The sequence below is a fragment of the Meriones unguiculatus genome, chromosome 17 (assembly GCF_030254825.1).
Source record: "Meriones unguiculatus strain TT.TT164.6M chromosome 17, Bangor_MerUng_6.1, whole genome shotgun sequence".
NCBI classification, from domain to species: Eukaryota; Metazoa; Chordata; class Mammalia; order Rodentia; family Muridae; genus Meriones; species Meriones unguiculatus.
This window is the reverse complement of record NC_083364.1, coordinates 59,141,509-59,162,810: the sequence shown is the minus strand read 5'-3', so window position 1 is coordinate 59,162,810 and position 21,302 is coordinate 59,141,509. Positions and strand designations below refer to the sequence as shown.

At 39.8% G+C, this 21,302-nt stretch overlaps 1 protein-coding gene across 1 annotated transcript in view; it reads left to right on the top strand.

The window, feature by feature from the left end:
- The window catches only part of LOC110539799 (transmembrane protein 45A-like), a 54,010-nt gene extending 34,334 nt beyond the window's left edge, over positions 1–19,676 (top strand). The window contains exons 5-7 of the mRNA XM_021626623.2: positions 6,039–6,226; positions 13,789–13,934; positions 15,980–19,676. Coding sequence (XP_021482298.1) covers positions 6,039–6,226; positions 13,789–13,934; positions 15,980–16,073 — 428 coding nt within the window. The 3' untranslated portion in view covers positions 16,074–19,676. The remainder of the gene's footprint in view (positions 1–6,038; positions 6,227–13,788; positions 13,935–15,979) is intronic.
- The last annotated feature ends 1,626 nt before the right edge of the window (positions 19,677–21,302 follow it).

The following is a 21,302-nucleotide window of genomic DNA, read 5'->3' as shown; positions in this document are numbered from 1 at the left end:
TATCTTCAGGACTGTCTGCAAAGTCCTCCTCTGTGGCCTAACAGGACTGCTCCTCCATTGGGGGATGGGGAGGTCAAAGAGCCAGCCATTGAGTTCCTGTTAGAAATAGTCCTTGTTCCCCTTACTATGGGAAACCAATTGGTTACTGAGCTACCACGGGCTACATCCGAGCAGAGGTTCTAGGTTATATCCATACATGGTCCTTGGTTGAATGTCAGTCTCAGAAAAGACCCTGTGCCCAGATATATTTGGTCCTTGTGGAGCTCCTATCCTTTCCCCATCATACTAACTCCCCTTCTTTCATATGATTCCCTGTACTCTGCCAAAGGTTTGGTTATGAGTCTTTGTATCTGCTTTGGAACACTGCTAGTTAGAGTCTTTCAGATGCGCTCAGTAGACTCCTGTCATATGTTCAATGCACATCCCTTCTGTCTTTCTAAATGAGGATTGATCATCTTACCCCATGTCCGCTCTCTTGATTATCTTTTTTAGGTGTTGAGCATTTCTTTAAGTGTTTCTCTGCCATTCGATATTCCTCTACAGAGAATTCTCTGTTTAACTCTGTTCCCCATTTTTTTTCTTTTTTTAATTTAATTTTTATTTTATTAATTACACTTTATTCATTTTGTATCCCCCCATAAGCCCCTCCCTCCTCCCCTCCCGGTCCCACCCTCCCTCCCCCTTCTTCATGCATGCCCCTCCCCAGGTCCACTGATAGTATAGACTTTAAACATGAATGGGTGTTGGACTTTGTTAAATGCTTTTTCAGCATCTAAGGAGATGATCATGTGGTTTTTCTCCTTCAGTTTGTTTATGTGGTAGATTACATTGATGGATTTCCGTATGTTGAACCACCCTTGCATGCCTGGGATGAAGCCTACTGGGTCATGGTGGATGATATCTTTGATGTGTTCTTGGATTCGGTTTGCAAGTATTTTATTGAGTGTTTTTGCGTCAATGTTCATAAGAGAGCTAGGTCTGAAGTTCTCTCTCTCTTTTTTTTGTTTGGTCTTTGTGTGTTTTAGGTATCAGGGTGACTGTCGCTTCATAGAATGAGTTTGGTAGTGTACCTTCTGTTTCTATTTTGTGGAATAGTTTGAGGAGAATTGGTGTTAGCACTTCTTTGAAGGTCTGGTAGAATTCTGTGCTGAAACCATCTGGCCCAGGGCTTTTTTTTGGAGGGGAGACTGTTAATGACTGCTTCAATCTCCTTGGGGGATATAGGGCTATTCAATCTTTTTACCTGACCTTGAGTTAATGTTGGAAGGTGGAATCTATCAAGAAAATTGTCCATTTCATTTAGGTTTTCAAATTTTGTGGCATATAGGCTTTTGTAGTATGACCTAATGATTGTTTGAATTTCCTCAGTGTCTGTAGTTATGTCACCCTTTTCATTTCTGATTTTGCTGATTTGGATAGATTCTCTCTGCTTTTTAGTTAGTTTGGCTAAGAGTTTGTCTATCTTGTTGATTTTCTCAAAGAACCAGCTTTTTGTTTCATTGATTCTTTGAATAGTTTTATTTGTTTCTAATTGATTGATTTCAGCCCTGAGTTTTATTATTTCCAGCCGTCTGCTCCTCTTGGGTGTATCTGCTTCTTTTTTTTCTATGGTTTTCAGTTGGGCCATTAAGGTGCTTGTATGTGATGTTACAAATTTCTTCTTGAAGGCACTTAGTGCTATAAATTTTCCTCTGAGCACTGCTTTTAATGTGTCCCATAAATTTGGTTATGTTGTGCCTTCATTTTCATTGAATTCTAAGAAGTCTTTAATTTCTTTCTTTATTTCTTTCTTAACCCAGCTGTCATTGAGTAACAAGTTGTTCAGTTTCCATGTGCATGTCAGCTTTTTGTTATTTCTGTTGTTGTTGAGGTCCAGCTTTAGTCCATGGTGGTCAGATAGAATACAGGGGATTATTTAAATCTTTTTGTATCTGTTGAGGCTTGCTTTATGATCAACTAGATGGTCTATTTTGGAGAAGGTTCCATGCGGTGCTGAAAAGAAGGTATACTCTTTTGAGTTTGGATGAAAAATCTGTAGACGTCTATTAGGTCCATTTGATTTAGGGACTCTTAAGTGTTTTTATTTCCCTATTTTCTGTCTAGTTGATCTGTCCCTTGGTGAGAGTGGAGTGTTGAAGTCTCCCACTATTAAGATATTAGGATCAATGTGTGATTTAAGCTTTAATATATTTTCATTTACGAATGTAGGTGCTCTTGTATTTGGGGCATAGATATTCAAAATTGTGATGTCCTCTTGGTGGATTTTTCCTTTGATGAGAATATAGTGGCCCTCCTTATCTTTTTTTATTAACTTTGGTTGAAAGTCTATTTTATTAGATATTAGGATGGCTACTCCAGCTTGTTTTCTGGAACCATTTGCTTGAAAAACATTTTTCCAGCCCTTTACTCTGAGGTAGTGTTTATCTTTGTTGCATAGGTGTCTTTCTTGGATGCAACAAAATGTTGGATCCTGTTTCCGCAACTATTCTGTTAGTCTGTGTCTTTTTATTGGGGAGTTGAGTCCATTGATGTTGATAAATACTAGTGACCAACAACTGTTAGTTACTTTTGATGTGGGGTTGGTGGTGTCACTGAGTTTCATTGCTTGTATTCTTTTTTGTTGTTGTTGTGTAGTTATCTATTTCCTCTGTTTCCTTAGATGCCGTTGTTTTCTTTGGTTTGTTTTCTTTAGTTTCCCTTCTAGTAACTTCTGTAGAGCTGGGTTACTATGTAGATATTGTTTAAATTTGGTTTTGTCATGGAATATTTTGAATTCTCCGTCTATGTTGATTGAAAGTTTTGCTGGGTATAGTAGTCTGGGTTGGAATCTGTGGTCCCTTAAGGACTGTATGATTTCTGTCCAGGCCCTTCTGGCTTTCATAGTTTCTGTTGCGAAATCTGGTGTGATTCTGATAGGTCTACTTTCATATGTTACTTGGCCTTTTTCCCTTGCTGCTTTTAGAATTTTTTCTTTGTTCTGTAGGTTCAGTGTTTTGACTTTGATGTGACGTGAAGAATTTCTTTTCTGGTCTAGTCTACTTGGTGTTCTGTAGGCCTCTTGTATGTTTATGGACATCTCTTTCTTTAAGTTGGGAAAATTTTCTTCTATAATTTTCTTGAAAATATTTTTCACACCTTTGAGCGTGATGTCTTCTTTTTCTTCTACTATTATTCTTAGGTTTTATCTTTTCATGGTGTCCTTGATTTCTTGGATGTTTTGTGTTTGGAACTTTTCTGATTTTATTTTTTCTTTGAGAGACGTGTCAATTTCTGCAAGTGTATTTTCGGCTCCTGAGATTCTTTTTTCCATCTCTTGTATTCTGTTGGTGATCCTTACCTTTGTAGTTCCTGATCTTTTCTCTATGTTCTCCAGCTCCAGGTTTTTCTCTATTTGTGTTTTCTTTATTGATTCTAATTCTGTTTTCATGTCTTGCACCATTTCCTTCATCTGTTTGAATGTGGAGTCCTGCTTTTCAATGACAGCTTCTATTTTTTTGTCCGTTTCCTCTCTCTATATCACTAATTGTGCCTCTACTTCTTTGGCTATAATTGCCTGTATTTCTATGAGAGCTTTGTTTGTTTCTTCTTTATTTGCCTTCAGTTGTGTGTACATTTCTTTGAGAGCTTTGTTCATTTCTTCTTTGTTTGCCTCAATTTTCGTGGTCATTTCTCTGAGAGCTCTATTTGTTTCCTCTTTGTTCGTCTTGATTTCTTTGGCTATTTCTCTGAGGGCTTTGTTCATTTCATCTTTATGGGCTTCTAATAGCTGGAGAAACATAGTTTTGAGGTCGTTTTCTTGTATATCTAGTGAATTGAAGTGTCCATTGGTTTGTGGGGTTGCTGGTGAGGTCATTATGTCCGGATTTTTGTTGGGTGTGTTCTTTCATCTGTCTCTAGCCATCTGGTTATTTATAACCCTCACTGTTTGTTCCTCAAGTTTGTAGTTCGGGCTCTGATCGTCTCTTTCTGTTTTCTGGACTGTTTTTTCAGGACGATGAGAGAGGGTCAGTGTTTTGGGAGTGTGCGTTGTGGTTTCAGTTTTGCCTAAGTAAGGAATGTGAAGCTGGCGCTATTCGTATGAGCTTTTAGCGGTCGCAGTGTGCATGCGCGGATTCTCTGACTATTGCAGTGGCCTGCAAGCCCCTATTATGCAGTTCTGTCTGAGGTCCAGGGATTGTTTGCCTGGATTACACTGGTGGACCCACAAGGCAGAAGCTTCAACTTTGGGGTCGCTATCCCAAGAATCCCTATGATGCCCACACTAGGGGTATGGGTGGCAGGGATCTCATCTGGTTGCTTCTGTGGAGAGGCCCTGGGTCTGGGGCAAACTCTCCCTAGAAGGCTCACTCATTCTCTTGCAGGACCAGTTGGAATGCACAGGGGGTTCCCCTTGCTCTCTACTCTCTGATTTGGTCCTGCTTCGGAAAATGCACGGGTAGGCTAACAGTCAGCTCTGTGACACTGGCCACAGGACTCGGTGTCCATCTTTCCTGTGTGCTGCCTCTCTGTCCTTTCCCTCTGCCTGGAGGGGTTATGTTGACTGGTCCTGGGGTACCGTGGGAAAGAGTTGGGTTGAGTGTTCTCAATCCCAGATCCCGGGCCCAGATCTCTCTGCCAGAAGCAGCCTGGCAGTAGAACCTATGTTTGCTGATTCCAAGAGAGTACTAGGTATGGTTGAGTGTCCTCAGATCCAGAGCTTGGGTTTCTCTGCTAGGGGCTGCTGGAGAGGGGGTGCTGTGTCCTGTGGCAGGCTGCCTCTCTGTCCTTCCCCTCTGACCTTCCCCTCTGCTAGGGCAAACTTATGGAGGAGCTCTCAGGGGAGTGCCAGAAGGTGTTGGGACTTCTCAGTCCCGATTCTGAGCCAGGGTTTCTCTGCCAGGGATTGGGGAGCCTCCTGTGTTAGGACTTGGTGCTAGACCTTATTGCACTGGCCTCGGGAGAGTCTCAGGATGTGTTGAATGACCACAGTCCCAGATCCCGAGCTGAAGTTTGTTCGTTAGGAGGAGCCGGCAGCACTGGGGTCTGGGCACTGTGAAGCCGCTGTGCGCCTCTCTATCCCTCCGCTGTGCTGCAGCAGGGTTATGGCGGCGTTCTGGTTCTCAGGGGAGTGCCCGAAAGGATTGGGTTTTCTCAGCCCCGATCTCATTTTTTTTTTTTTTTTTTTTGGGGGGGGAGATGCAGCTCTCGCTGGGGCTGGGGTACAGACAGTGTGGTCTGTGGCAGATTCTGCTGAACTCCTCCTGCCTCCTCTGAAGAGGGAGTAGGGTTTTGGGTGCCGGGAAATGCCTGGGGATCACCTCTCGGGGTGTGTCCTCCCGGAGGAGTCTGCCGTGACCTGATTCTAGAAGGACTCAGATCATGGTTAGTCTCTTTCTTCTTGGAAGTCTAGATAACACTGTTCTGAGTTGATCAGCCCCTTTACTCACCAATTTCCACATTGTGGGTCCTCTCCCCTTCAGCTAAGCTGCACACTAGCCGCTGCCCTCTTGGAAGTCTCCCATTTTTAATTTTTTTATTAACTACAATTTATTCACTTTTTATCCCAGCTGTAGCTCCTTCCTTGTTCCCTCCCAATCCCACCCATTCTCTCTCTTCTCCTCCTTTGCCCCTTCCCCAGTCCACTGATAGTGGAGGTCCTCCTCCCCTTCCATCTGACCCTAGACTGTCAGGTTTCATTAGGACTTTCTGCTTCCTTTGTGGCTTGGTCAGGCTGTTCCTGCCTCAGGGGGAGGTGAACAAAGAACCAGCCACTGAGTTCATGTCAGAGACAGTCCCTGTTTTCATGACTAAGAACCCACCTGGACACTGAGTTGCCATGGGCTACATCTGTGCCAGGGTTCTAGGTTATCTCCATGCATGGTCCTGGGTAACCAAAAAGTCTGGGCACAGGGATCTTTCCTGAGACTGGGACCTCTTCTTTTAATCAGCTGTATTGCTGTGTGAAATTATGTATATAGAAAAGGAAGGAAGGTGTAAGAGAAAAATGTTGAATTTTTTATTTGAAAAACAAATACAACTATTTTTTTCTACCCTATTAGCTTTCATTTTCTTCAACCACAATCATGGCCGGATGTTGGTGGAGAGCTTTGCACATCAACTAGTGAGCTTTGCTGGACTTTTGGCGGGACTGGTTGCCTTTATAGAATTTCTCTCCACAAAGAACAATGTGGCTCTGGAGCTCATGAGGTCAAGTTTTATGATGCTACAGGGGATGTGGTTTCTTCAGGTGAGTTGAGATCTCTAGCTCTATCCTGTTTGTACGTGCAGCTTCTCCTCCTACTTAAAGAGGTAGTTTCCAATCGACTTACAATAGATGTTCCTATGACTTGCTCCCTACAGTGAAACTGTTGGTCTTTAAGTGGTTATGTGGTTAAGGGACCCAGGGTTTCTGGTGGGAGCGTGGAAGAGCAGCTGGGAAGGAGGTAGGATGTGCCTGTTGTCACACATCTGACTATCCACTATGTAGAAACTCTAAGTTGATGACATTAGTCATTATCTGTTCTTGATGCTAAGAGCTTATGGCCTAGCTCCAGAAATATAAGAAAGGCAGGAAAGTGCAGAGCCTATTTATTTTATTTATTTATTTATTTTTATTGCAAAACAAGAATATTTTGCTATTTTATTGAAAAAATTTTTCTTTTTTAAATTATTTTTATTAATTACAGTTTGTTCACTTTGTATCCCCCTGTAGCACCCTCCCTCTTCCCCACCCCTGTCCCTTTTTCCAGTCCACTGATAAGGGAGGTCCTCCACCCCTTCCCTCTGATCCTAGTCTATCACGTCTCATCAGGAGTAGCTGCATTGTCTTCTTCTGTGGCCTGGTAAGGCTGCTCCCCTTTCGGGGTGAGGTGGTCAGACCAATCAGTTCATGTTAGAGACAGTCCGTGTCCCCATTATTATGGAGGCCACTTGGACACTGAACTGCCTAGGCTACCTCCGTGCAGGGGTTCCAGGCCATCTCCATGAATGGTCCTTGGCTAGAATATCAGTTTCAGAAAAGACCCCTGTGCCCAGACTTTTTGGATCTGTTGCTGTCCTTGTGGAGCTCCTGTCCACTCCAGGTCTTACTATCTCCCACTTCTTTCATAGGATTCCCTGAACTCTGCCCAAAGTTTGGCTATGAGTCTCAGCATCTGCCTCGATACCCTGCAGGGTAGAGCCTTTCAGAGGCCCTCTTTGGTAGGCTCCTATCCTGATCCCTGTTTTCTCCTTCCTCCAATGTTGAAAAAACATTTTTTGAGAGATTGTCTTAGTAGGTGTCACAGGTTGGCCTTGAACTATGAATCCTAAAATCCATGGCCTCAGAATCCCTTTGCTGGGCTTACAGGTATATGCCAAGTTTATAATTTACTAGATTCTTACAAACACATTTTTTTCTGTTTATGACAATTATACTTAGGTAGTATCATCTCTACCCTATTAGTAGCAAGATTCAAGAAGATTAAGTTGTGTTGCAAGGCTTTTACAATAATGGAACTAGGCAATTCTTTTCTAATTGTTTTTCATATAAACTTAGCTGACAGACATGCATCCATATCAGTGGAGACAATGCCACCAAATGTAGGATATTAAGGGAACACAAGGAAAAATCCTGAATGAGTAGAGATCAAGAGGTAGATATTCTTTTTTTCCCCATTAATTTATTTATTCACTTGACATCCTGATTTCAGCCCCTCTTCCCTCTTCTCCCATTCCCATCCTCAAACCTCTCCTCTCCTTCCCTTTTCCTCAGAGAAAGGGAGCCCCCAAAGGGGTACCAACCTGTCCTGGCCCATCATGTTGTAGCATCCTCTCCCACTGAGGCCAGACAAGGCAGCCCAGCCAGGGGAAGGGATCCAAAGGCAGGCAACAAAGGCAGAGACTCCCATTGTTAGGGGACTCACATGAGGACCACATTGCACATCTGCTATATATGTAGGGGGTCTAGGTCCAGCCCATGCATGCTTTTCTTAGTTGGCGGTTCAGTCTCTGTGAGCCCCCATGGGCTCAGGTTAGTTTACTCTGTAGGTCTTTTTGTTGTGTCCTTGCCCCCTCCAGCTTCCTCAGTTCTTCCCCCATCTCTTCCACAAGACTCTCCAAGCACTGCCTAATGTTTTACTGTGGGTCTCCGCATCTATTTCCATCAGCTGCTGGATGAAGCCTCTTATAAGACAGTTATGCTAGGTCCTTGTCTGCAAGCATAGCAGAGTATTTTTAATAGTGCCAGTGGTTGGCTCTTTTCCATGGCGTCGGTGTCAAGTTGGGCCAGTCATTGATTGGCTATTTCTTCCATTTCTGCTCTATATTTATCTCTGCACATCTTATAGGCAGGGCAAATTTTGGGTCAAAAGGTTTGAGGGTGTGTTGGTGTCCTCTCCCTCTACTGAAAGTCATGCCTGGCTCTAGGAGGTAGCCACATCAGGCTCCATATTCCTGCTGATGGGAGTCTCAGCTAGGGTCACCCTGTTGTGGACATTTTGTTTTATGATATGTGAACATGTTTTTGTTTTTCCTGTTAGCACTGCTTTCATTGTGTCCCATAAGTTTGGGTATGTTGTGCCTTTGTTTTCACCGAATTCTAGAAAGTCATCTATTTCTTTCTTTCTTTCCTGACCCAGCTACCGTTGAGTAGAGATTTGTTCAGTTTTCATGAATTTGTAGGCTTTCTATTGCTTCTGATGCTGTTGAAGGCCAGCTTTAATCCATGGTGGTCTGATAAGAGACAAGGTGTTATTTCAGTTTTCTTGTTTTTGTTGAGACTTGTTTTGTGATTATATGGTCAATTTTGGAGACAGTTCTGTGAGGTGCTCAGAAGAAGGTATATTCTTTTGTGTTTTGGTGAAATGTTCTCTAGATATCTGTTAGGTCCACTTGATTCAGAACATCTGAAAGTTTCATTATTTCTCTGTTTAGATTCGTTCTTGATACCCTGTCCTTTGGTGAGAGTGGAGTGTTAGAGTCTCCCACTTTAGTGTATGGGTTTCAATGTGTGATTTAAGCTTTAGTCATGTTTCTTTTACAGATGTGGTTGCTCTTATATTTGTGTCACAGATGTTTAGAATTGAGAGGTCATATTGATGAAGAAGAAGAAATGTCCTTCCCCATCTCTTTTGATTAATTTTGGTTGAAAGTCTATTTTATTAAATATTAGATTGGCTACTCCAGCTTGCTTCTTGGGTCCATTTGCTTAGAATACCTTTTTCCAGCCCTTTATAATGAGGTAATATGTATCTCTTTTGATGAGATATGCTTTTTTGTATACAGGAGATAGATGGATTCTGTTTCACACCCATTCTTTCTGTTAGCCTGTGTCTTTTTAATTGAGAAATTGAGTCCATCAATATTGAGAGATTAATGGCCAATAATTGTTAAATTCCTGTTATGTTGATGTTGGTGGTGGTAGTGTGTGTGTGTGTGTGTGTGTGTGTGTGTGTGTGTGTGTGTGTTTCCCTTCTTTTGGTTTTGCTGGTGTAGAGGTATTTTTTCTCATGTTTTCATGGGTGTAGTTATCCTCCTTAGGTTGGAGTTTTCTTTCTAGTATCTTCTGTAAGGCTGGATTTATGGATAGATATTCTTTAGATTTTTTTTTTTCATGGAGTATCTTGTTTTCTCCATTTATGGTGATTAAAAGTTATGCTGGGTGTTGTAATCTGAGCTGACATCTGTGTTCTCTTAGAGCCTGTAAGACATCTCTCCAGGCTTTCCTGGCTTTTAGAGTGTCTGTTGAGAAGTTGAGTGTAATTCTGATATCTGCTTTTATACATTATTTGGCCTTTTCCGTTTGGAACTTTTAATATTCTTTGTTCTATGTATTTAGTGTTTTGATTATTATGCGATAGGAAGATTTTCTTTTCTGGCATAATCTATTAGGTGTTCCGTAGGTCTTGTACACTTTTAGTCATCTCTTTAAATTGGAAATTTTTTTTTCTATTGTTTTGTTGAAAATATTTTCTGGGCCTTTGAGAAAGGAATCTTCTCTTTCTTCTATTCTTATTATTCTTATATTTGATCTTTTCATGGTGTCATAGATTTCTTGGATGTTTTGTGTCAGTCACTTTTTGGATTTAGTATTTTCTGTGACCAATGTATCAATTTCTTCAGTCATATCTGACACCTGAGATTCTTTCTTTCATTTCTTGTATTCTGTTGGTGATGCTTGTGTCTGTAATTCCTGTTTTCTTTCTTAGAATTTCCATCTCCAAGATTTCCTCAGTTTGTGTTTCCTTTTATTGCTCTATTTCTATCTTCATGTCTAAAACAGTTTTTTTTTTCATTTCCTTCACCTGTTTGATTCTATTTTTCTGTATTTCTTTAAAGTATTTCATTTCCTCTTTAAAGATACCATTTTTATAAGTTTTGATTTAAGCTCATCTTCTTGTACTTCAGCTCTGTTAAGATTTCCAGTGCTTGCTATATTAGGGTAACTAGGCTCTTGGTGGTGCCCTGACTGTTGTTGATTGTGTTCTTGCTCTGGCTTTTAGCGATCTGGTTGTCCCTCGTGTTGGTTTGATGTTCCTGATGCAGGCAGGATTTCTTGGCAGGCAGGTATAGCGTCGGCCCTGACAATAGGGCTCAGGAAACAGTCTGCTGGTTTGTTCATGCTCTTTCAAGTGTTTATGTTTCACATGAGTTACAAGAAAGCATTTTCAGGTGACGGGAAGAACAGTATCATGGTCAACTGAATAGAAAATATGTGTTTTAGGCATAAGAAAGTAATATGTCCTCATGGGACGAACTTCCTTAGTGGTGATTGTTCAAACTGCTGAGATGACTCATGCTAACCCAGTTGTTCAGTCCACCATCCTTCCATATTGACCAAAAGAGACTATATGCTGAGAGAGACTGTAGTAGAAGAAGCCAGGCACTTCTGCTCTGGGGTACTGTCTGGGTCATTCAGAAGTTTTGACCTCTATCAAAATTATTGACATTCCTGAGTTCCAGCCTTATAACAGGAGGGATAATGAAACCTCCTTAATGAGGCTATTTTTTTTTAAGACTAAAGATTATTTCAAAGTGATTATGCATACATAAAGATAAACTGGCTTGCATATTGTGTGTATCAAATATAAACTTGATCATATATATGAATAAAACAACAGCCTACAGACTGGGAAAGGATCTTCACCAACCCTTTATCTGACAGAGGGCTAATATCCAGAATATATAGAGAACTCAAGAATTTATACAGCATCAAATCAAGTAATTCAGTTAAAAAATGGGGTATAGACTGAAAAGAGAGTTCTCAATAGAGGAATATTGAATGGCAGAGAAACACTTACAGAAATGCTCAACATCCTTAGTCACTAGGGAGATGCAAATCAAAGCAACCCTGAGATTTCACCTTACACCTATCAGAATGGCTAAGATATAACCTAGAACCTCCACTCAGATGTAGCCTGTGGTAGCTCAGTAACCAATTGGTTTCCCAAAGTGAGGGGAACAAGGACTATTTCTAACAGGAACTCAATGACTGGCTCTTTGGTCTCCCCACCCCCAAAGGGAGGAGCAGTCCTGTTAGGCCACAGAGGAGGGCTTTGCAGCCAGTCCTGAAGATACCTGATAAAACAGGATCAGATGAATGGGGAGGAGGTCCCCCCTATCAGTGGACTTGGAAAGGGGCACGGTGGAGATGAGGGAGGGAGGGAGGGACTGGGAGGGAATGAGGGATCGGGACATGGCTGGGATACAGAGTTAATAAAATGTAACTGATAAAAAAATAAAAAAATAAATAAAAAAAAAAAACAACAGGAAACAACGTAGGAACTTGCTCCAAATTAAAAAAAAAAAAAAAAAAAAAAAAAAAAAAAAAAAAAAAAAACTCAAGTGACAGCACATGCTGGAGAGGATGTGCTGGAGAGAAAGGGGAATCCTCCTCCATTGCTGGTGGGAATGTAAGCTTTTATAGCCACTTTGTAAATCAATCTGGTGCTTTCTCAGGAAATTAGGAATAGTGCTACCTCAAGATCCAGCTATACCACTCCTAGGCATATATCCAAAATATGATCATATATATGAAATAGAAGTTGTAGTTCTCATTCCTATCAAAGGGAATCTATACTTGGGGACACCTGATTAAAGCAAAAAAGAAATCTTAGTTTCTCCCGACTAAGACTATTTGAAATTTAAGGGAGAAATTAAATTAAGGCTTTAGACTACATAGACCAAGTACATACTTTTTTTTTGTAAAATTTCATTATTTGTGAAATGAAGAAAACATAATTAAGGTGATACATAATACATTCAAAAGAGGTAATTGAAAGGAACTTGAAGGCACTGAAATGGATGCACGGCCAGCTTACCCTAGCATTTGTATAATTAACTATGGTATTATCAAGATTTCTATATTTCATTTTTCTCTAGGGATCTGAAATCAGTTGATCTATCATCTATCATTTTTATTGGGATAAAGTTCATATAATGTACATTTTTCAAGGATAGAATTCAGCAGCATTTATTCTATTCTTAATGTCATACATTACTACCCCTAATGATCCCCCAGACATTCTTATCACCACAAAGAAAACCCTATACCCAATTAGCAGTTTTTATCGTTTGTTTTGTCTCTCAGGCTTTTCCAACCACTAATATGTTTTCTAACCCCACCTATTATGGATATTTTATGTCAAAAAGGACAACACATAACCTACTCTTTCTGCTCATTTTCACTCAGCATATAATCTTCAAGTTTCATTTACATTATTGAATATATTAATATTTTTCTTTTTTATCTTTGGATAGTCATTATGCTGCTATGAACATTTATTCACACATTGTTTTTTGAATACAGAGGCATTCCTAAGTAGTAGAATGCCAGGTCATATGGTAATTCAAAATCTTACTTTTTGATAAACTGTCAATCTGTTTCCATATTAACAGTTTTATTTTACAGGTTTGTGGATTCCAATTGCTTTGCATCCTCACCAATATTTACTATTTTTTATTTACTATTATGATTGCCCTTCTAGTGAGTAGCAGGTACCCCACTGCCATTTCGGTTTACTTTTCTCTGACTAGAAATGATGTTGTTCATCTTCCTTGTGTTTATTGACCATTTGCGCATTACAGAACAATTTTCTCTATACATGAGAATTTCATTTATGTATACAATGAATGATGATTCTATAATTCATCATATAATTCTCCCATTTTATTTTTCATCCTCTAAATAACTTGCCAACCCATCTCTCTCCCAACTTTCCATCTTCTCTTTGTTGAAGCCTAAGTCAAATTAGTGATTCCCACATGTCTACTGTGTGGGATCATTCACTACAAATGAGGAATCTACCAGTGGCCACATCCTCTAAAGAGAATGACTCTCCCCTCTCCAATAGCTATTAACTCTCAGTAGCTCCTTGGGAGAAGTCAGGATGTGGAGAGAACCTCATCCATTTATACCAGAATGCTTCTTGGCTTTATTTTGTTGCTGTTTCTAGACATATAACCACATCTTCCTTGAGTGTCTGAGTGGCACAGCCATGTCATATTCAGAAAACATCACTGAACAGCATTCTTCTGTATCTACTGGCTCTTGTATTCCTTCTATCCCCTCTTCGGAGAAGTTCCCTGAGCCTTGGAACTGATCCCAATCAGGAGATTAATAAGAATGGCAATTTTAAAGATCAACAGTCCTTTGAGATAGCTTAGAAATAGGACTAAATAAATATTGTCTATATTACTAAAATAGGTACAGAAATATCATTTATCTGTGTTGGTCTCTGACACTGGCAATCATCTAATTACAAGCACTTTGAATAACTGTGTCTCATTTTTCACTTGTCATTTTTGTTTTTGTTTTGTTTTAAAACACAGCTTGCTTTTATCCTGTTTCCCAAAGATAGAGCTCATGATTGGAACCTGGAAGATCCCAGTAATGTATCACTTTTCGCCGTGTACTTTGGTTTTTATTATGCAGTGACCTATGTCATCATTGGAATTAATTACGTTCTTATTACCTGGTAAGTTAATGACTTGCATTCATCGGGTATGATCAAGATTCAACTGAGTTAATCTTAAGATTCAAATCATTTTTATGAATGCATTTCCTTTTTTAATATAATTTCTATTTTTATATTAATTACAGGTTATTTACTTTGTATCCCAGCCATAGCTCCCTCCCTCATTTTCTCCCAATCCCACCTTCCCTCTCTCATCTCCTCTCAGCCCCTTTCCAAGTCCACTGGTGGGGAGATCCTCCTCCCCTTCCATCTGACCCTAGCTTAGGTATTTTCAGGACTGGCTGCAATGTCCTCCCCTGTGACATAGCAAGGATGCTTCTCCCTCGTGGTGGGAGGAGGTCAAAGAGCCAGCCATTGAGTTTATATCAGAAATAGTCCTTGTTCCACTTACTAGAGAACCCACTTGGATACTAAGCTAGCATGGGCTACATCCGAGCAGAGGTTCTAGGTTATATCCATACACGGTCCTTGGTTGGAGAAACAGTCTCAGAAAAGAGCCCTGTGCCCAGATATATTTGGTCCTTGTGGAGCTCTTGTCCTCTCCAGGTCATACTAATTCCCCCTTCTTTCATATGCTTCCCTGTACTCTGCCCGAGGTTTGGTTATGAGTTTCAGCATCTGCTTTGATACACTACTAGTCTTTCAGACTACCCTCCATGGTAGGCTCCTGTCCTGTTATGTGTTTTCTCCTACTTCCAATGTCCACCCCATTTGTCTTTCTAAGTGAGGATTGATCATCTTACCCCGGGTCCTTTTTCTTATTTATCTTCTTTAGGTGTACAGATTTTAATACGTTTATTCTATCTTATAGGTCTAGTACCCACTTATAAGTGAGTATATACTATGTGTGTCTTTCTTTGGAAGAAAAGGCAATTTCTTGTAATATAAGAAGATGTATTGGTCTAAATGGAGAAACTCCACTAATGCAGTTTCATCTGGGTTTGCCACAGATTGTAGGCTTTTCTTTTTATATTAGAAATTATTGAAATTATGTTCTGATGAAATAAATTTGAAAGCCCCCATTTTATCTGCATACTTATACCTTAGTTTAATCTACACAAGTTTTGTTTTTTTTTTTTTTTTAGTGTACAAGGACTATATTTTTACTTATAACTTATAAGGCTTCAATTCATCTAGTGCTGAGCTTAGAGGCATGCTCTGCAACTTCCAGCTTTTCTCAGAGTTTTATAGTGACTTTGCTTATTGACCTGTTATGATAACTTTTCTTATGGAAGAGCTACATTTTATACCTTTACATATAATTTTAGAATCATTTTATTGATCTTGTATTATGTTATAAAATATATTTTCTTTCAGTTCTATTCTCTCTGCTTATACTCACTCTTTATGAATATGTGCACTACTCAAACTCCACAAATACCTAAGGCTGCTCCTCACTTCTTCCTACCACTCATGGCTTCAGGGAAGAACTTGATTTTTATCTTCAGTTTTTGTTTGGTTTTTGTTTTCCCTTTAGTTTTGCAAATGTTAAGTTCTTCTATGTTTTTCATTCTTTGATGGTATTTCAAAAAGACTGTTCAATTTTTATTGGCATTTGTATGCATTTACGTTCAAGAAACACGTGGAAGCAGATTACCAATCCTACCATTCTTTTTTTTTTAAGTCTTTATTAGAGCTTTAATTCTCTCTAAGAAAAACTGCCTAGAGGAAAACAGACAAACTCGTAAATGGCAATCCAGAAAATAAAATATAAATGTCCACATGGGTGAAAAGATGCTCACACTGCATATTTAAAGAAATGCCTGAAATCTTAAGAACAGTGTAATATTACTGAAGGCTAAAATTGGTAATATCCAATGTGTTCACACACAGTTGATGATGCCTACTAACCCCGACAGAAGAAAGTCTAGGCATCTTCTACATAAGTTTTAAATAGCTCAAAAATAATTAGAAATTATTTTCCTTTTGGGGTTATATTCACAGTTTTACAAATAATCTGGAGTTTCTTTCATTCTGGATTCAAATTGCTTTAAGGTTTAATTTTAAGCATCATCTAAGCAGAGTTAGTACTCTTTTTCCCTCAGGTTCATTAAGTGGAGACTTAGCAAGTCCTGCCTCTCAGACGTTCAACTTCTGAAATATCACGAACAGCAAGAAGAACCAGAAGATGATATGTGATTTTTGTGCCAATTACTTAATTCTCCAAGAAGAAAAGTTCACCAGAAGTCATCCTAAACTTTCTAAGTAATGGGGATGTTCCCCAGTGTGTATACTTTACAAAGCTATGAGACTAGGTAAGAAGACTTATGGCAGTATCTGTAAGAGAAAACTACCACAGCACTGAATGCCACCGTATACCTACCCCGTTAAAGCACGTGAAGGGTTAACACATGAAAGACCTCTCTTGATATACTAGTAGCCATCTTTACCTTATAGGGCAAAGATTTTTCTGGTGTGGTCCCTATGAGGAAGTCCTCACCCATAATCTGTAAATAAGACCAATAAACTCACCGGTTTCCCCAGGGTACACTTTGGTGGAATAGTACTTTGGTTTCCTTGGTTTGTTATTCGGTGGCTTATCAGATGCTCTTTATATTTTCTCAGGGAAGAACATTTAATCTCTGAACACAAGCAAGATGCATGCCAGCGAGTTTTTAGAACAGCAATTGGTTCTGTCTAAGAATGTCATTAGATCCAGGGTTCTTCATACTCTTGGTTGGCCAACAAAAAAATTTGATAGTAGGCTGATTGGAACACAAACAAACAAACAAACAAATAAGCAAGCAAACAAAGATTTACCATAGCTAAAGACAGCAAAATTAGTCCCAATACAAAATTTATTGCATTGAGAGAGCTATTAACACTCCAAATATAGGGTCATACTAATTTATGACAGAGGTGATTGAGAAGTCAAGAGTGGTATAGCTGTAGTCCATGAACACTTATGAAGTGGGCAGCCCTGATTGAGCTTGGGCTTGTTATTTATACTTTTTCCCTCTTTTTATTTTAAAACTTCACTTTACATTACAATAACACCCTTCTTTCTTTCCCCCTGAGTCCCCTCGTATATACCCTCCCTCGTAATCCCCTCCCTTCTTCTCCAAGGATGGGATAGCCCCCCCCACAATGGGTACTAACCTGCCCTGGCACATCAAGTTATTGCAGGACTAGGAACATCCTCTCCCACTTAGGCCAGGCAAGGCGGTATAGTTAGGGGAATGGGGTTCACAGCCAAGCAACTGAGTCTGGAACAGTCCCTACTCTAGTTGTTCAGGGGCCTAGGTTGCTAGTGGCTGCAAGAGCACCAAGCTGCACATCTGCTACATGTGTGTAGGGGCCTAGGTTTAGCCCATGCATGCTCCTTGGTTGATGTTTCAGTCTCTGTGAGTTCCCAAGAGCCCAGATTGGTTGACTCTGTTGGTCTTCTTGTGGAGTTCTTGTGCCTTTCAGGTTCCTTAAATCTTCCCCCAACTCTCCCTCAAGTACTCTCAGAGCTCCATCTAATGTTTGACTGTGGGTCTCTGCATTTGTTTCAATCATCTGCTGGGTGGAGCCTATTGGAGGACAGTCAAGCTAGGCTCCTGTCTGAAAGCATAGGAGAGTATCATTGATAGTGTCAAGAATTGGTTCACCCCATGGGATGAGTCTCAATTTGGGTTAGTCATTGGCTGGCCATTTCCTCAGTCTCTGCTTCAATTTTTAAATCAAAAGTTTTGTGGGTTGATTGGGTTCATTATCCACAGACTGGGAGTCCTGCCTGGCTGCTTCAGGCTCTATGTCCTCCACTGCTAGGAGTCTCTGCTGGGCTCACCACCATGAACGCCTTGGGGCCTCTCCTCCCCATCCTGGGTCTCTGGCATGTTCTAGAGATGTTTCCTCCCCCACTCCCTGTTTTCCATTCTCTCTCCTAGTCCTCTCTCCCCTACTCTTCCTATACTTATTCTCTCCCTCATATCTCCCATTTCCCTCTGCATACCCTCTACCCCCAGTTCCATCTCTCCAACTACCTCAGATGTCTATTTTATTTATTTCTCCTTTTAAGTGTGATTCAAGCATTCTTTCTTGGACCCTCCTTGTTACTTAGGTCCTTTGGGTCTGTGAAATGTAGCATGGTTTTCCTATACATTATGGCTGACATCCACGTATAAGTGATACATACCATGCATGTCCTTTTTGTGTCTGAGTTGTTTCTGAAGAAAGGAATCGAAGAAGATATCAGAAGATTGAAAGATCTCCTGTGCTCAAAGATTGGTAGGATTAACATAATGAAAATGGCCATCCTGCCAAATGCAATCTACAGATTCAATGCAATTCCCATCAAAATACCAACACAATTTTTACAGACCTTAAAAGAAAAATTTTCAACTTCATATGAAAAAACAAAAAACTAGAATTGCCAAAACGATTCTTTACATCAACAGATAGACTGGAGGTATCTCCATCCCTGATCTCAAGCTGTACTACAGAGCAATAGTAATAAAAACTGAATGGTAACTGACATAGAAATAGAATGGTGGATCAATGCAATTGAATAGAAGACTCAGAAATAAACCCACACTCCTACAGATACTTGAGTTTTGACAAAGAAGCCAAAACCATACAATGGAAAAAAGAGAGCATCATCAACAAAGGGTTACCTCATCAAGATGATAGTTTTAGTTCCATCTATTTGCCTGCAAATTTTATGATGTACCCCCCTTTTTTCCCCATGTAGGATTCCATTGTAAATGCACCACATTTTCTTTATACGTTCTTTGGTTGTAGGATATCTGGGTGGTTTCTAGTTTCTGGTTCTATTGAATAAATCTTCTATGAACATAGCTGAGCAATTGTTCTTGTGGTATGGTGGAGCATCTTTTGGGTATATGCCCAAGAGTGGTAGAGCTGGGTCTTGAGGTAGTTATTTTTAATTTTCTGAGGAGCCACCAAACATATTTTTATTATTTTTCTATGGATATTATTTTGTTTTTCTTAGTACTATCTTACCATTTGAAAGAAAGGAAACTAAATAAAAATGATCACTGAACAAAAGCATACTGAAAACTTAGTGGAAAACTCATGCAAATTCAGAAAGTATTTTCCATGATTATCATAGAAGAATTATCTTATTTCATGGTTGGCTGCCTGACAGGAACTCTGCTTTTTCAGAATTTCACCGCTGCTTCTCACCTCATCCATTCTAGACCTTCAGGGTACCTTTACATGCAGATTCTCACGCCCTCTTTGCCTTCACATTGGAAGACACTGACACGGCAACAGTCTCAGCTTACTTGGATTGCCCTCACCCAGAAAGTCTGAGGTAGCTCTCACTTCTTCATCAAGGCTCTGGCCATTGACCTTCTCTTTTTAGACCTTATGGTGCCACTTATGATGAATTAGCTCACTATAATACCATTTCAAGGTTAAATTTACTATCCCAGACGTATCTTACATACCACTTTCACATATGTAATTTGTGAAAAAGCATTGCTTTCAAATGTATGTGTGACTTTCTTCATTTTTTAAATCTTTTTCTTTTGTTTTATTGTCTTTATACTCATAAAGAGAGAGAGCACACTGTGTTTGCTTTCATAATGTTGAGGGTGGTGGAATGTGATTATGCCCTTGGGTATTTATAGCAGTTCAGAATTAAAGGTTATTTTTTCCCATAGAATTTTATCTGACAATTTTATCATCTTTGATTGTAAAAGAATGGCACTAAGTGATTTATGACAACCAATGCCCACATTGGTGACTTAATGGGACAAAACTTCTAAAGCATTTTCTGACTATCAACAACAATGAGTAAAACTAATCCACAAGAGTGAAAATTTTGTTTAGTCAACAAAATCTCTTGAATAAACCATGTTTTGGTAAAGTGTAGTCACTTTTTAAACAGTGTTGGGAAGACAGACATCCTGGAATATTTTCACGAACTGTCAAAGAGAATATTTGTTTCTTGGCAGTAGCTTTTGATCAATAGAATTCTTTTATGATCTATAGTTTTGCTTTATGAAAGATTGTATTACAATAAGTTTTTTAAAAATATAATGCCAAGTACTTTATAGCACAAATAGTGACTGTTTTAAATTCTAAAACATTGGTTTTGGAAAGTTAGAAAACATTTCTCAACATGCCCACACCAATGGAATCATTCAACATTTTTTTTAGATGTGCCAGTATGAAAAATGCTAAAAGTGTGATGGTAAACATTATAATAATTTACTGTGTTGAAAAGATTTGCAAAGACAAAAAAAAAATTAGCTTGTAAACCATGAGGAAGTTCTTCCTATCTTAAATGTACCCTGACAGCTAACTTGCCCAAGATGGATGACTTCCCAGTACAGTTTGGCTGTTCTTAAAAACTGCCATTTTAGCAATTTTAGCAATAGTCCTCCCTCTTGATTAGTTTCTTTAGGTGTGCAGATTTTAGCAGGTTTATCCTATATTATATGTCTATATGAGTGAGTATATACCGTGTGCATCTTTCTGCTTCTGGGATAGCTCACTCAGCTAAAATGCTCAGTTCCTGTGAAAACAGGGAGCAAGTCAGGAGCCTGACACAGAGGTCCTCTGAAAAGCTCTGCCCTGCAGATTATCAATGCAGACACTGAGACTTATGGACAACTTTTGGGCAGAGTGCAGGGAATCTTATGAAAGAAGTGGGAAACAGATCTGGAGAGGACAGGAACTCCACAAGGAGAACAACAGAACCAAAAAATCTGCACACAGGGGTCTTTCCTGAGACTGATACTCCAACCAAGGACTATACATGGAGATAACCTAAGACCCCTGCACAGATGTAGCCCATGGCAGTTCAGTATCCAAGTGGGTTCCATTGTAATAGGAACAGGGACTGTCTCTGACATGAACTGATTGGCCTGCTCTTTAATTACCTCCCCCTGAGGGGGAAGCAACATTACCAGGCCACAGAAGAAGACAATGCAGCCACTCCTGATGAGACCTAATGACTAGGATCAGAATGAAGGAAAAGAAGTCCTCCCCTATCAGTGGACTTGGGGAGGGGCATGCATGCAGAGGGTGGAGGAAGGGAGGGAATGGGACAGGAGGAGGGAGGGAATCACAGGGGGAATACAAAGTGAATAAAATGTAATTAATAAAGAAAAAAATGTAAAAAAAAAAAGAAGAAAATGAATGCCCTAATGTTACCAAGAAGATGCTCTGCGTGACCCTGCCGTCCACTAAACCTTATACCAATAAAGGCCGATAGCAGCAGAAAACAAAACAAAACAAAACAAAAACTCCCATTTGTTGTAACTTCTTGTACTGCCTCTACTATTCTTACAACATGTTGGGTCACAGGATTAACAGACTAACTGCCAAGTCCCACTTTTGTATGAAATGCTTGCTTGCTTGGATAGTTGAGGCATCTGTGGATGTCTGTTACAAAATCAGATTTTGCTTGCA